This window comes from Lepidochelys olivacea, assembly GCF_965140295.1.
Source record: "Lepidochelys olivacea isolate rLepOli2 genome assembly, chromosome: 3".
Taxonomy (NCBI): domain Eukaryota; kingdom Metazoa; phylum Chordata; order Testudines; family Cheloniidae; genus Lepidochelys; species Lepidochelys olivacea.
The window spans coordinates 95,875,195-95,891,338 of record NC_140413.1 but is presented as its reverse complement, the minus strand read 5'-3'; the positions used below and the strand labels follow the sequence as shown (position 1 = coordinate 95,891,338).

The following is a 16,144-nucleotide window of genomic DNA, read 5'->3' as shown; positions in this document are numbered from 1 at the left end:
AAAGTGATCTCTTTGGTATGTTGTAATTGGAAGCTTACATTCAAAAAAAAGGGAAATGTGAAAAAAGTAAATTACTGTAATTTCATCTATAGCTAGAAAGAATAGTAAATCACTAAGGCCAATATGAAAGCATCTTAAATGTAAGCAAAAAGACTAATTAATCAAACAAGAAGATGCCATCATGACAGGCTGATGACTTGAGTTTGAGACAAGAGAAATATAACTTATTTGAATTTGAAAGCAGTGGAAAAGTGGAAATGTATTTTCATCATTGTTATGAGGTAACAAAATGTTCTTTAAAAATATATATATATATATATATGTATATATATATATATATATATATATATAAAATCAATAATAGAACTTTTCCTATCGAAACTTTGAACTGCATTTTCTGTCTTATCAGGTTGGATTTCCTGCTGGTAAGCATGGGGGTAAATGGCAGTTCATTAAAAGACATCATAGGTTTGAAGATGTTTTCAGTGTCATCTTCCTGCCCCAACCCACTTCCTCTCCTGCATTTCCCATTTGTTTGTTTCCTCCTCCTGTCCTATCTCATCATATGCTAAGATTGTGAACTGTTTGGGGCAAGGAGTATTTTTGTTATTTTATGTTCATAGAGCACCTAGTCCAGTGGAGCCCCAATACCTGATTGAAACCTTTATGTGGTACTGCAATATAATAAATAAATAATAATGTAACATCTAAAAACTGCTCTTTTGCTGCAGTGTCTAGAGCAGAGTGTTTGAAAAAACCTGCAGAAATCTCCATTACGACACATTGCTTGTATATACATGTTATCAAATGTACATGCATACATATTATACAGTTGGCTGCTGTGAGGTATAGCTTGAATACGTAGTAACTGTTTATGTTCACAGCATACATACGGTGGAGTAGGGAAAAGACATAACATACTCTTGCCAGAAGGTTGAAATGTAATATTACTTTATTTCTTAGAATCCAGAACCCTAACACATAAGAATCTAAAAAGAGAGATGTAGTCGGCTGCTCCCTGTGGCAGAGGAGCACAACTCAACCCATCTTGCTCCACTTTGTGGAGACTCCACAGAGGACCCAGCTCACATGCCTTCCCTCAGGACTTCCTAGTCTGCAAGCAGGATCAGGAAACCCCTTACAATTACAAGCTATTGCTCTAAATTGTAACAGTTTCCAATACACCACAAACTGGATCATCTTTAAACATGACCCTAGATTAATATACATATGAGATGGTAATTACCACTTTATCACAACAATTAATCACTGCATTTTCCCCTTAAGATGCTATTTACGTGTTTTCTTGCACTTAGAACCATAATTATTATAGTAAAGGGATTAATGGGGAGAGTGTACACACACACACACACACGTGTTTACATTAAATCTTAGTATAAAATATAAGCTATGATTACAATAATGTGGCCACATTCTATGCCGGTCAGAGTTTGTACAATCATATTTTGTATTTTTTGCACCTTTGAATCACTTTCAATTGCCATGTGCATTACTAGTCCTACGAAGAAGAAAAATGCAAGTTTTTATATATGCTTTCAACCATATGCTGAATCTACAGAAAAACAGTTTTATTTTGTAATCAGTTGCATTCTCACTGGTTGAGATCTTGAGGTTAAAAAATTGCTGCAAACTAATTTAACTGGAACCATAAGCATGCTTAATAGTATCTACCCATGAAACTACCCTCGAAATAACCTAACACTGTTGGTTGCCAGCATATTTTCAATTTTCATCTGTTAGATATATGATCAAGCATGTCAAATCTACTCTAAGTAATAGAAGCGAAAAAGTAAAGTCATTTACTTAAAACATTCTGATAGCTATTTATCCAAAAACCCTGGTCAGATTTAGTGCTCAAAGGCATTTACCTACAAAGTTAACCAGATGCTTTAAATGGAAAACTAATTTAATTTCTCTGTTATCGTAACGGGACATCTGTTAAAACAACATCCAAGGAAGGTAATATGTTCAAAATTAAACATCCTGCAGCTTGTCTCATTAGAGTATATGCTGCAGTGACATTCAACTGATAACCACCACTCCCTTATGAAAATGATTAGTAAATGTGAAACGAAAACAATATAGTTATTACTGTCACAGACAGGAAATATAGGGTCAGTTTGTGCCTGGTGCAAATGCAGCCCTCATGCCAAATTCATTCTTTTGCTACTACAGAATTACACTAGCGATTAATTTAAACTCTTGGTTTTTATGTCTTTTTCTTCTCCTCTTCCCTCCTCCACATCTTTTTTCGGTTTTTTTAATTGAATTGAGTTTATTCTATTTTAAGGGTCATTACTGAATTCCAGCATATTAACTGCTTAAGATTTAGGAACACATTTTGAAAAGTGCTCAACTGCCGAGTTTTGTTGAGCTCCATGTCTTCCAGTCTATAAAAATCATATATTGAGCTAACTGGCATACTTGCCAATAATTTGCGTATGCCCATAAACTTCAGCTAGTGGCTTGACACACCCTGTCCCCCAGCAGGTTCAAGGGCAGGATATGGAGTTGCAGAAGTTTGGCAGCTTCAGCTGGAAAAGGTGGAAGACTGTTATGTTACACAAGTGGGTGAGTATCAGCGGGTGTCTGAGCTGTGCAGACGAGTGGGTGATGGACAGTCTTAGGGTGTTTGGGAGGTAGGTAGGTTGGCAAATGCTGGAAGGTATCTGGGGCACTGGTTAGATGTGAGGATTATGGAGGGAGTCTGGAATTTCTGACAGGTGTCAAGGGGATTCTGGCTTAGGTGGGTGCTGGGTGGGAAGCAGGGGCCTGGATGGGGAAGTAGGAGGAAAATTGGGCATGTGTAGCTGGAGAGCTGCTGGGGGTGAAAGGTGAGGGCTGGGTATTTGGGGTGTAAACTGGGGACAGAAGGGCTTTTGGGGGAAACCAGAGGAATAAAACTACAGGGCTGGAGAGAGCTGGAGGGAAAAATCTCATGTTGGGGAAGGACGGGTGGCCAAAGGGATGCAAAGTGAGTGGGCACCAGTACTGGACCCCTTGTCTCTTTCCCCTTTGGCTGCTGCTGCCTACACTGCCTCTTTGCTGACACTTCCACAGGGATCCAGTAGGAGGAGCAACAAGAAGAAATTAAACGCTACTGCACTTCAGTAGCCAGAAGCCGCAATTCATGTAGCCCAGCTGAAGAGAGACATTTCAACCTGGCAGAGAGTATGTGAGTGCCACAGTAGATGCATGACACATGGCAGGTCTGCATACCCACAGTTGTGGCTGGATTTCCAACGAGCTCAGTTTCTATTTAGGAATATAAATGAAGTAGTTTGATTTTCAAAACGGCTCAGCACACAGCAGCTCTCACTGCTCTCAACTGATGCATGTTTATTCTAAACATGGGAGAGATAACTCAGTGGTTTGAACATTGGCCTGCTAAATCCAGGGTTGTGAGTTCAATCCTTGAGGGGGCCATTTAGGGATCTGGGGCAGAAATTGGGGCTTGGTCCTGCTTTGAGCAGGGGGTTGGACTAGATGACCTCCTGAGGTCCCTTCGAACCCTGATATTCTATGATTCTAAATTCAGAATGATATCAATACATGTGGTTTAAAGGTTTCCATTTTAGAGATTGAATATCTCTATGTTTCTTTTCCATTCAACATTGATGCCGATTGCATCTGCCATTGTATTCCTTGACCAAAAAGGATGTGCAGTAGCCATAGAAGCTAAAGAATTAAACAGTATAAGCTTATTTTCTCAAAACCACAGAACACAAAATAATGCAAGTTGTTGACAAAATTTTACCCTCTCTGGCCATCTTTTAGATTGATTGATAAACAAAAATGACAAAATGACTTGATCCAGGGTGCAAGAAAGGCAGAAAGAAAGAAACCCTTCAGTTCTACTGGCCTTGAAACCTTCAGTGCTATCATCATTTATAGTCCCGGGGCATTTAATACCTCACAACCTGTATGTCCCTTGTGACTTGCTAAGGCAAACAGGGTTTGATTTTCTTTAACACACTGCTTACTTTTCCACACTTTGTTGGCAGCTAGTTAAATAGCTCTCTATTCTACCACAAATGGTAGGCAACACAGGCAGAACCACATGTAGTAAAGTTGCCCAACACTCTTCATTATAAGACCCTGCTTTTGGTTGCTTATTGTTTTGCCAAAATAAAGTATTTGTTGTGAAATTTTACATACCGGATCTCTATCTCAGGCTGACTTTTTTTGGATACATTATAAAAAATTCAGCCATTTCCAAGAATGAGACCAAGAGGGGGCGGGGGAAATGTTGTTTCCCCATGTTAAAAAGTTCTTACAACCATTGAGTTGATAAGCTGTAGCGCCCACTTGCTTTGAAGCAGGAACTTGAAATCTGGCAGGAAGTCACTCTGGTAGCTGGGATGTCCCATTAAAAGATACCAAAATTGGGTGAATTTGAAAAAAAAAATCAGTTTACACATGCTCAGTAGAGACTTGTTAGAGTTTGGTAAGTGCATTTTCTGAAGATCTGATCTGAATTGGACATGTTTCTTTGCTCCTCACTGCTATGGCACTGGGCAGCAGAACACACACACCCTCCTCCTACACACAGATATTTTCTCTCCTTTTCTCTCATGCTTCCCTGAATGCACCCAGGCCACATGGAGGAGGAAGCACTCTGACCTGAATGTAGAGGGACAAGAAACTGGTGTGGGAAGAGGACAGAAAGAAGAGGCAGTAGGCTGGAATGAGGAGCCCAGGGGGAGAGAAGAGTCAGAGCTTGGATGGGGTGGAGAAAGACTGGGAATGACATGGAGAGCTCCAAGGCAAAGACTGGAACTGAGCTCCAGGCAAAGACTGGGCAAGGAGATTGGGACAGGGATGAAGAGCCAGGATGGTATGTGGGGTGGGAGGGGGGAAGACTAGAACAGCAGCAGCCTAGAGGGGACAGGGACAAAGGGTTTATTCCATCTACAGAACAATCCCATCCAGGATGTGAAATACAATCTCATGGTTATGGTTATGGCAGTTGAATGCTGACCCTGGAGTACCCAATTCTATCGTTGCCTCTGCTCACAGTGCTTTGAACATATAAAGTGCTATATAGTGCTAAGTACTCTGAATATCTGCCCCTGGGCTTCTCAAATTGCAAATCCAAAGTTAGCAGACACTTTTGATCACTTCAGTTCCCCATCTGAACAAGGGGATTTGTAATACCACCTCATCTCCCAGAGGTGTTTTCAAAATAAATTCATTAAAGTTTGTGAATCATTCAGCTATTATAGGGAAGAGCACCACAGCCATGACTAGAGCTCCTAGCTGCTAGGGTAACAACAATCATCATTCAGTATTCTGAGCAGAGTGCAAATAGTGTGAAGTAAATATGGCTTGGGACCACACAGTGAACAATTAGAAGAAAATAAGTTACTGACTAGCACCATCTATTTATTTCATGCTTCATTCATTACACACCTTTCAAATTCTACAACAAATGAGGCAGGAGTCTTACAGACAATAGGCTGTTTTACTACATATCTCTCTGATTCATCCACAGAGCAGATCCATCCTGTGCACTGAATGTGGTAAGGGTCCTCAGGAAAGGATATGTAATTAAAGACCATATCATAATTCATATGCACAAGGTGGCTGAATTCAGTTTCCACAGGCAACCTAAATTCTGGCATTTCCTAAACTTTTTAGTGCTTGGCTTTGCAAATATAACATTCTTTTAAAGTATTTTTGTGTGTAATGTTAGAAAGAGAGAGAAAGAAAGCAAACCTACAGTTCACTGATGTGATATTACAGTTGTTAACTTAAAAAAAGGAAGATCTCAGGAAATGCACCATAAATGCAAATACATTAACCTACACAGTTAACAACCAACAAAGATCAAAAAGTAGAACATCAGCAGAACTCAGCCAGCTTCATACAATTCTGGAGAACACCACTGAAGTCAGTGCAGTCATATTCCAGAATTACACTGATGTGACTAAATAGAATTTTTTGTGCAACGTGTCTAAATTAATGGTGCTGTTGTGATTTTAATTGTACAAGTTAAATAGCACATCAACACTTTTTTTTCCAGTCAATATCTTACCACTTTTAAATTAAAAAAAAACATTTGGATGCCTTTGGCTTGTAAACTTCTTATTCCTCAGCTATCCAGCTTGTGGAATTTACAGCATCTGGAGATGTCTCTAGTGGAAGCTTTCATGTTCCTGGAACCAAGTACGTTATATAAGCATTTGCAGCACTTCTTTACTGAGGGGTTTTATTTAGCAGACATTGTTCAGGCAAAACTCCCATAGAAATCTCCGGGAGTTTTGCCTGAACGACGAATAAGCAGTACTGAATATGGCCCTACATTTAATTGCTCTTGTGCTCCATTACAAAGTTGCAGAATCACCTCACTGAAGTGACATCTGGAAATATTTCTTGACCTTTTAAAAGTGGTAAATGCAAAATTAAAATTTAATGGAAACTCATCCTACTTTTGTCTCGTAAAGGATAAATACGTTTTCTTTGATTTTTGACAGTATGCTCATTAAAAGGGCACAACATATGCATATATTAACCCAAGGGAGTTTATACCTTCTGTGTGCTGTGTGTTGTCTCCACCCTTGGGACAAAAATGGATACGTTTTAAGTAGTAATCTTGTCTGTTTCTCTTAAAGATGCCTACAAACTCCCACTTATATTGGCTATGGTGCCTTACTAAGAGGATCTCCATATGGCCAAGGAGAAAACATGAAGACCAGTGAAATATTACTTAAAAGGGTTACTGTGTAACAGAATGTACTGTGAAGTGGGCATTCCAGATGGCAATCCATAAACCCATACAACAACCAAGTAGCTTTAAAAAACATCCCCCCACCACCAAACTTGCTTCTTTTTGGAAGTGAACAAATAAATCATAATTATTCTGCATAGTTATGGAAGCTAGGTTGTCAGCAAAGGCATTTACAAAAAAAGCACAAGGATAGAAAATAGTCAAAGTGCAATACCACTCTCCACTGTATGGACATACATTCCCCATATTGGCATAGAATGTGAACAGCTCCACATGGCTGTTCACTGGTAATCCTTTAGGCTCCTTCACTCTTGTAAGCAGGGGATAATCTCATATTCTAAAAATAGTCTTTACAAGGCCCTTTTGCTATAATAAGGCACAGTTATAAAAATGCCATGACCTCTGCCCTTGAAAACTAATTTAGAAAGAAAGAAACTAGTAAACCATTGGTATGATATATTAACAGATTGAAATAGGTTGTCTCCTTTAAATTACTAGGTGATAACAACATGGATGCCCAAAGAGCAGAAGCAAGTTTCAAAACTTTCAAAAAAAACCTTTGATTTTATTTGGTAGAAAGCTATATATCATACATATAAAATAAACTATCCCCAGATGGACTATTATTAAGCTGTCATTTTAACTTAGCAATTCCTAAAACCATGCTGTGCAAGTTCCTCTCATTGTTTACGACCTCAGCAGAGTCCCTAGTGGAAGATATACGCTAATACTGTGCTCCCCTAAAGGTTACTTTTTATATTCTGCTTAGAGTCAGTTCAGTGCTTTATCTTTTTAAGATTCCACATGCCTTTCCTAACAGGAGACAATACTCCCAAGTATCATTAAAGCTTCGATGTCGTATTTATTCTCAGTTAAAAAATACATGTAACAAAGAGAATTCAATGCAAGACTTACGACGATAGCTAGATGTATGAGGCACAGTGCTAGCCGTGAAGCACTGTTTAACCCCTCTGCTGGCCTGAAGACACACACAATGTGTTACAACAAGGATAAGTTTGCCCTAGCATGTCCTAGACTGTTTTTCTACAGATGTGGCAAAGCATATGCTTAGTTTTTGTAAATAGTGGTTTTTTAGGTACCACATTTATTTAGGATAAAATAGACCCATCTTCTCCAAAGCTGTACAACATTCCATCATGGGCCAGATCCATGAGCGTTTCTTTGCTTCCCCTTTCCACTAAAACCATTCCTTGTGAAGGAATTTCTGACTGCTTAGGAATTTCTGAATGTCTAGATGTGAGGTAATGCCCCCATGCCCTGACCCAGGAGATGAAATTAATAGCTTGAAACCTAATTTAGGTGATGGGAATACATTGGGTTTTTCCCCATTCCAAGTATAGAGCATATCACTGGAACCAAAATGAACTTTTCAGATGCATCTGCTGTATAGGCCTGAACAAGGCACCCAGTTCTGGAAAAAAAAAAAAAAAAAGAAAAAAAAAAACAACCAAGAGGTGAACACCCCCAAACTTTTGAAAAAAATCTCAGCTCTGGCCCATATCTACTCAGAACATCACTTTCATGTTCTTAAATGATTTTCAGCCATTAAAATGCAATGATAAAACAGATCAATTCCTTCTCAAATCAGCCTACAAGCACCCCACATTTTCATTCACACCCAGAGACTAGCCAATGTATGCAGCAGGCTACAAAGAACAGGTCTAAGGGGCGTGAGTTTAAAACAAATAAAATACTAGTTTGTACAGGATGCCACAAGCATAACTTGCCTGTTATAACATCTGTAATAGTTTTCTTCACAATATACAAAGCATTTGTAATATAACAAAAAATATTGTCCAGAAGGTCATTGTATTTATTACATCGTTGCCCAGCTCCTTAATGGAGTGGGCCTATCTACAGTTACAAAGGCAGAAAGCATGACATATCTTCAAAATAAATTAAGCACCTCAAAGAAGGAACTTTGGCACTATTAAAGTCAAAGTGAATTTTACCATTGACATCAACAGGATGAGGGGCTGGTTTAAACCGAAAACTTACCACACTGAAGCGAGACAATGGTGCACAGTTGCAGTGCTCCAGTTGTGCTGCTGCAGCATCTTACGAGTCGACATAGCCTAGGGTTTCATCCAGGCTTTTGCAGGAGCAGCACACATGGGAATACAAGATACTGTCGAACAGTGCACTGAATTTATATTCTGGGGAGTGCTTTGAGAGGCAGCACTTACAGTGAAATAAGAGTGAAAACTGCCTTCTTTTCTGTGAAATTTTTCTTGGCTCATCTAGGATTCTAAGTAACAAACTGAAGTTGACTCCACAATCCAGTCTATCCTGGCATCTCAGTTTACATTTTAATTTACCAGTGACACCTTGTTTTACCGTTATTACTTTGCAGTATAGGCCCCTGGAAAGAATTCAGCAAAACAATAACCAAGTTAAATGATACAAAAAGAGCATGCTTACCCTTGAGATAGCAATCTCCCTTTGTATTTATCAAATCTGATTAGTAGCTCTCCCAAAGGTGGCACTTGCACTGAATAACTACCAGAAGAAAGTGAGTTTTCCTTTAAAAGTATAGTTGATATCAAAAACACAAATACCTCAGCTGTCTGGGATGTGGAATGGCAAGATATACGGCATATGTGAAATTTCCATCATGCAAACCTCATTTAAATGATGCCAAGAGGATAAGTAGCAGAAGACTTAGCCTCTGAATGGGGGCATGTTAATAATGTACAGATGGCTTAGACATATCTGATGGTAAATTACCTTTGAAAGATCCCCAGCCTCCAAATAGAAGCAGATAACAAACACATTCCATGTGACCCAGAAGACTAGCCAGACAGCATACTGCAGGAGAAGGAGAGAAATAATACATTATTAATTCTGCAATCAGATGAGTTAAACTTAAATAAAGCTTAAACTGTTTGTCCAAGTCTCAGACAGACACAAAAGAGAGAGACTGTAAATACAGTGGAGCTGGATGAAAACATTTTGCAAATAAAAGCAAGAAGAAATGTCTCCTTTTCCCTAGCCACAAACTGGTGAGAGCTGATTTGGTGCTTATTCACATTAGAAATTATGCATCTCAGGGGAGGTGATGGTCCTGAAATTTAATGTTCAAATTCATTTTGATTTTGTTGTATTCCTAGTTATGGGAGAATCTTAGTATCAAAGCAATGAGACACATTTTGGTATTACCTAAGTGGGTTTTAGTGCTTGCATCTGCACTATATGCTTATTCAAATGGGACTCTCTAAATTCCCAAGTCCCGTCCCAGCATGTACTTGACTCTGTACCACACCTGAGATGGACTATCTGGAAGATGTTTCTTCATTAGTTGTTTTACGATGTTGGTGAGGAATCCAGAGGGAATTCTAGGTGCCTCACTGTACATGTATTTTTTGGCATTTCAAACCTTTTGATCCAAAATGTTCACTTCAATACACCATTGAAAATGTTCATTTTCATCTGAGTTTGAATTATACTGGACAGTGGATGTAGAAAAGCTTGAGCAAAACCTGTTCAATGGTTTGTGTTATCTATTTTCTAATATGCATATTTTGTGAGAGTAAAGGAGGTACACTTTCTTTCTGCCCTTCTATCCACACTTACATATATGGTGACATTTTTGCATTAATAGAGACATCATACATTCTGGGTTTGGAAATGCTGCCTCCCTACCATACTGAAGATCTTCTACGCTAATTTCTGACCTGTTGTCTAGTCATGCCTAGTGTTAGTGCCCCAAAAAATTCCCTTGATAAATTATTCCAATGTCTAATAAACCTTAACATCTGCAAATGCTATTCTAATGACTTATTCCTATTTGCTAGTTACTCCTAATTTAATTCTGTATGTTTGGTAATTTTAATCTATGGGCCCATGATATTGCATATATGAGAGTTGTTTCATAAACCAATATAATATAAACTATTCTCCCCCCATTTTACTTTAAGACTATTTCCCCTTGTTATGCCACCAATGTCCTCTGCCTCTCAAGAATTCACAAAATTATCACATTCCCCTTTGTTTTGCTTCCTTTTCCTCAAACCATACACATTATATTCCTTTAATCTGACTTTGTTTCATATGTTTAATATTGTTATGTTTTTTGTATTTCACTGGATTACATCCAATTCATTATTTTGTTCATGAGAAGTACATCAGCACACTGTACTCTAAGTCTGTCTTCACCTCAGTTGTATGAAAAAAAGAACTACTTCCCTTTCTCATGATACTCAGTTTTTATATGGTCCAATAGAACATTTTCTAATTTTTGACAGCATTCCACTGTGAAATATTTAGGTTGCTGTGAATTAATGTACCACTCCCAGTTCTTTCCCCACTTTACTGCTTTTTAACTTGCATTTTCACCTTTTTGATATTAATTTGCTATAAGTGCATCATCTGTCTTTCATCTAAAGTAAATCTCATTCAGTTAAATTCTGCCTTCTCCTCTAAATTCTCAAAATCCTTTTACAATCTCTCTCTCATTCCTGCTACAATCTGTTTTCCTAATTTGGTATTAGGAATGTATGGTAGTTTATCTATTGTTTACATCTTCCTGTATATAATTTAAATTATTAAATCTAATACTGAGTCCTGTGGTGCTTTGCTTGTACTTCTCAATGTGATATTTCATTATTTGCATATGGTCTGTCATACCAGTTTTCCACTTGAAGCATAGGCCTCCATAATATTGTTCTAAATTTATTTGAAAATTCTTGCATGTGACCATATCAAGACATTTACATTTAGCTATTAAGTTTTACATTACAGATAATTAAATCATTGTCAGCCAGCCAGACTACTGGATAGGCAACCTTTGCCTAAAATGATAACAAATAGAGCTTTAGTCTAGCAGACTAAATAAATGTTTAGATTATGCTTTATGAGCAAGCTGATTTCTGATTTATAGATAATACAAGTCCATTCTCTAAGGATGGGATTTTCAAAAGCACCTTCATGACTTAGCACAATACCTACTGGAAGTCAATGGGACTAAGTCACATAGGTGTTTTTAAAAAGCCAACCTTAAGCCAATCAGAAGGCACCTGTTCAGTAACGGTATACTGAGCTTTTCAGTCTACTGCAGGCTGCTTCACAATACAGCACTGTTACTATCCAATACCAAAGGTCAGATATGCCAAAGCAAGAAGAAGGCAAAATTACAGCTTCCTGGGTAACCTTAGTTCTGACATTTCCTAATTTCTCAGTGCTTGACTTCACAAACTTAACCTTCTTATTTTATTTTTTATATTATTTGCACTGTGGTGGAGGTAGTATGACTGAGCTGAAGATTCTGAATTTTGTTTCCACGTTGCATTCATGCAGTAGCTGATTTGAAAGATACCTTATAAAGCAAGCACACAGTGATGGATCAAGACAATGCAGTAAGCCACTTTGGATTTGTTTGTGGTAGCAGAGCCTCTTACATTTAAAATAATAGCATAACTTCTTTTTTTAACTGTCTAGTCACAATCATTCAAAATGCCAACATCTGAATTTCAGAATTTTTAAAAACAAACATCTGCTATGTTTTGGACAACCACAACAAAAATCTTTCACATTATTTGAAAGACCCCCTACTTATGAAAATGTCACGTTAAGTGTTTCCTACCTGAACCTTTGGGGATGAGTACTGAGCACAATTATTTTGAAAAACAAGGATGCTCCCACTCCCCACTGGCAGTTATTTCAGCTGCTTCAGATCTGGCACATCTCTTATCGCTGGATCACATGCAGTCATAAATACTGCTTTTTGTCTCATGAGCTTCAGCTAATCATTTTGGAAATTTGACACTGAAGGTCTGCAACAAGGAACAAATCCCTCTGGCGCTGTCTGTTATATACAGCTAATTAAGAAACATTTGGTAAGAAATCTTCAAGGAGCCAGAGTTGTCTGTTTTTTCCCCTTTTGGGGAGTTCTAAGGAGCTGCACTAACTGACAGCGACCACCACAAAGATACAACAGCCAGAAATCAACAAGCCAAGAACCTCAATGAGCAAACCCTTGACTACCACCAGACAGAAGATGTCACCAGGGGGCAATACCTACAACCAGGAGAGAGTTGCCATCTTGGTATTGTGAAAATCTACACCGAAAAGAAATATAGCTGGAAGGCTAAAGTGGAAGATTTAAATGCTAATTACAGTTATTGCTAATCTGTGAGGAACATAGGCACTGATCCATGAAGCCAATCAAAATTCTTTCCTTCAGTGAAAAGAGTTACATAAACAAGGTATAAGCTATAATGGAATCATCAGTATGCCACTCTTCAATGCTCCAGAGAACTTCAGCTTTGAGAAACCTTCATAATGGACAGACTGGAAGCAATATATTTGCAAGATTTCAAATTGCAAAAAAGCTGCACAAAGAAACTGGAGATCTACAGGTATCTTTTTAATTTATGTTATGGGAAAGCAGGCAGAGCATATCTTTAAACCCTTTGACTTTACTGAAGACAATCACAAAGATGACTATGAAAGGGTTCTGGCTAAGTTTAATGCATGCTTTATACGCTAGAGAAATATGGCTTATGAAAGAGCATGCTTTCACTAGAGAATTCAAGAACCAGAGGAAAAATGTTGAATGTTTTATAATGTTTTATACTGCTGAATATTTTATAAGAATGAAAAACATGAAAACATCAGAGATAGGCTGGGTTCACAAGAAAAAAGAATGTTTCACAGCAGGTACAACTGAAGTGAGTTTAACCCTAGCCACAGCTATACAGAAAGCAAACCATTCCAAAATGGTAAGACAGCAAAACCTAGAGCAACTTGATAAACTTGAAAAATCTGAAACTAGCTTTAGGAACTATAAACAGGCACTTGAATATTAAAAGTCATTATCATAAAAAGTTTTGAGTATGTTCTGTCTTTACAATGCCAGAGAAGGCCAGGAACTGAATTTCTTCCACTATGGACAGTGCTTGAAACTCAAATCCCACCCAATCTAAGAGAAATCCTAGATCTCTCACATATCTTAACCACTTGAGAAAATCTGTGGCTAAGGTGAAGATGAATAAATATCTTCTAAGCAAAGTGGCCGGCACTTCCTGGGGAGCAAATACTCCAGTTCTCCAATCATCTGGTTTAGCCCTCTGTTACTCTGCAGCTCCATTCATCTTATGTCAAACTAGGTTGACACACAACTACGTGCATCATAACTGTATGATTTGACCTACTGTGGCTCCTGTGTTAACATCATTCCTCCACACGTCCATTGTGCGGATGTTACAGACAGAAAGGTTGAGATGATCAGGGCATTCACAAGCCTATCACTATACATGGACCTCTTTGACTACCCAAGGGTGCACTTGTGGGCTCCTTTGCCCTGCCCAGATTTCTCTAAAATGTCAATGTGGCATGAAGAATGGTCTGCAGCTGATGTCAGAAACCAATCTCTTATAATTGACCCAAACATGGGTATACCTGACTAAATTGGTTAGTCGCTAAGGTGCCACAAGTACTCCTTTTCTTTTATATTTCTCATGTGCTCATGGGCCCTTCTGAATTGATTTCAAATGGGCCAGGGTCAATGTGTAGCCAGCTTTCACATCTGGGACCACTGAGAGGATCCCACATGTGGCTGTGGCCAAAGACAATGTCTCACATCACTGACAAATGCCCTCTGACCAGATTTGGTCTGTGGGCTCTGCACTTCGCTGATGAGGCTGCGACGTATTGGCTTGATGAGCTCTGCATCTGATAAGAAAATTACTTACATTTTACAGACAAGAAGAGTGAAGCATAGAGAGATTAAATGACTTGTTTTAGTTCAAAACTGAGTGGCAAAGTTAACAATAAAAGCCCAGTCTCTGGACTCCCTGGGTCCAATGTCCTTGCCATGTTACCTCCCCATATGGAAAGAAACTCCCATATACCTTTTAAGTGAAAACAACTTTGGAGACTGATCCTTTGAATATCATTTTGAAAATGCTCAGACCAAGAGCATGTGTTCCTCAGAAATTGTTATGATACCTCTATAACTGAAAAAGCAAAATTAAATTCTTATGCTCTGCGTGTTCAAAGTATTGGTTTGTTATATTTTTACATTTTTAAAGTTGCAAATTCCTCTCAGTTAAGCTGAAAACATATGCTATAGCAGCTACAATACTGTGCCCCACATCATAGTATTTTCAGTATCACATACACCCAGCAGTCAGATGGGGAAGGGGCGATAGATGGTGGTACTCTTCCAAGCTCCACCCACAAAATCAGCTTTGAGGTTGTGCAGATGTTTAGAATATGATCATGTATCTTCTCTGGGCTCGACCGGACTCTGAGTTGAGCTCCATTTTGATTGTGAAAGAAAAAAAAAAGTCTCATCTAAACACCGCCAACTTGTGGCACCAAAATGAGACTTCAAAGTAAACTGAGCAAGAGTGTTATCCTCCCTCTCATCTCTTATGAGGAATGAAATAATTTAAATTACATTATTGACATTAATATAATAAAGTGAAATCTGAGTTGGCATCTTATTGAGATGAATGGGGCAGTTCAGACTTCTCAGAACTATTGCCCCAAGTTCTCTGCAGACTCACATGGATATCCCTGCATTGTTTACACTCAGTTCACATTTTTTTTAGGTTTTAGTTACAACCATAAAAATAAAAGACTCTCTGCCCCCCCCCCCAAAAACAATGAAATCTGAGATTCTGGAGTATTAAATCTTCAGAGGAGCGCTGGTACAGCATCTGGGTGCATACCACATGTTTGACCCCTGCATACCTTTTCTAGTCCTCCATCTTTGCTCTCAGCTTACCACTGCAGCTCTGCAAACACTTAGAACTATCACTCAGAAACCTATTTGCCAAACCTACCTATGGTTAGTAGAGCTTCCTTGAAACCTTGAGAGACATTGAACAACACAATTCAGTCTGCCTTCATAGTTAAGAGACAATATTTATGTTCATACATGACTCTCTGGATGGACTAGGTCAGCACTATGCAGTGTTGTTATAGCCATGATGGTCCCAGGATATTAGAGAGACAAGGTGGGTGAGGTGATATCTTTTATTGGACCAATGTCTGAGAGTGAGAGAGACAGGATTTCAATCCTGCACAGAGCTCTTCTTCAGGTCTGGGATATGTACTCAGTGCCACAGCTAGGTGGAATAGACTGTTTAGCATAACTGGTTAACACATATTTCAAGGGACCATTCAAGGTGAAGTGGCCTGTAAATACTTTTCCAGTCATAGCTGGGAAAGGAAAGCAGGGGAGGCAGCTTTGGGGGGGAATGTTGTTAGTGGATTACAGATTGTTGTAATAAGTCATAAATCCAGTATCTCTGTTCAGTCCATGATCTTTAGCATCTAGCAATGTTATGAATTTAAGCTCCCAGACTTCTCTTTTGAAGGTGTTCTGCACATTTCCTTTGAGAATGAGGACTGGAGGTCAGATAG

At 38.6% G+C, this 16,144-nt stretch overlaps 1 protein-coding gene across 8 annotated transcripts in view; it reads right to left on the bottom strand.

Annotated features, from left to right (window-relative positions):
- The window catches only part of NKAIN2 (sodium/potassium transporting ATPase interacting 2), a gene marked incomplete at its 3' end in the record, with an annotated part of 793,559 nt that overhangs the window by 355,066 nt on the left and 422,349 nt on the right, over window positions 1–16,144 (bottom strand). For 7 of the 8 annotated variants that reach the window (XM_084624348.1, XM_084624345.1, XM_084624347.1 and 4 more), the window contains exon 3: window positions 9,500–9,580. The exons of the other annotated variant lie outside the window; for it this stretch is intronic. In XM_084624348.1, coding sequence (XP_084480474.1) covers window positions 9,500–9,580 — 81 coding nt within the window. The remainder of the gene's footprint in view (window positions 1–9,499; window positions 9,581–16,144) is intronic. 8 annotated transcript variants of the gene reach the window in all.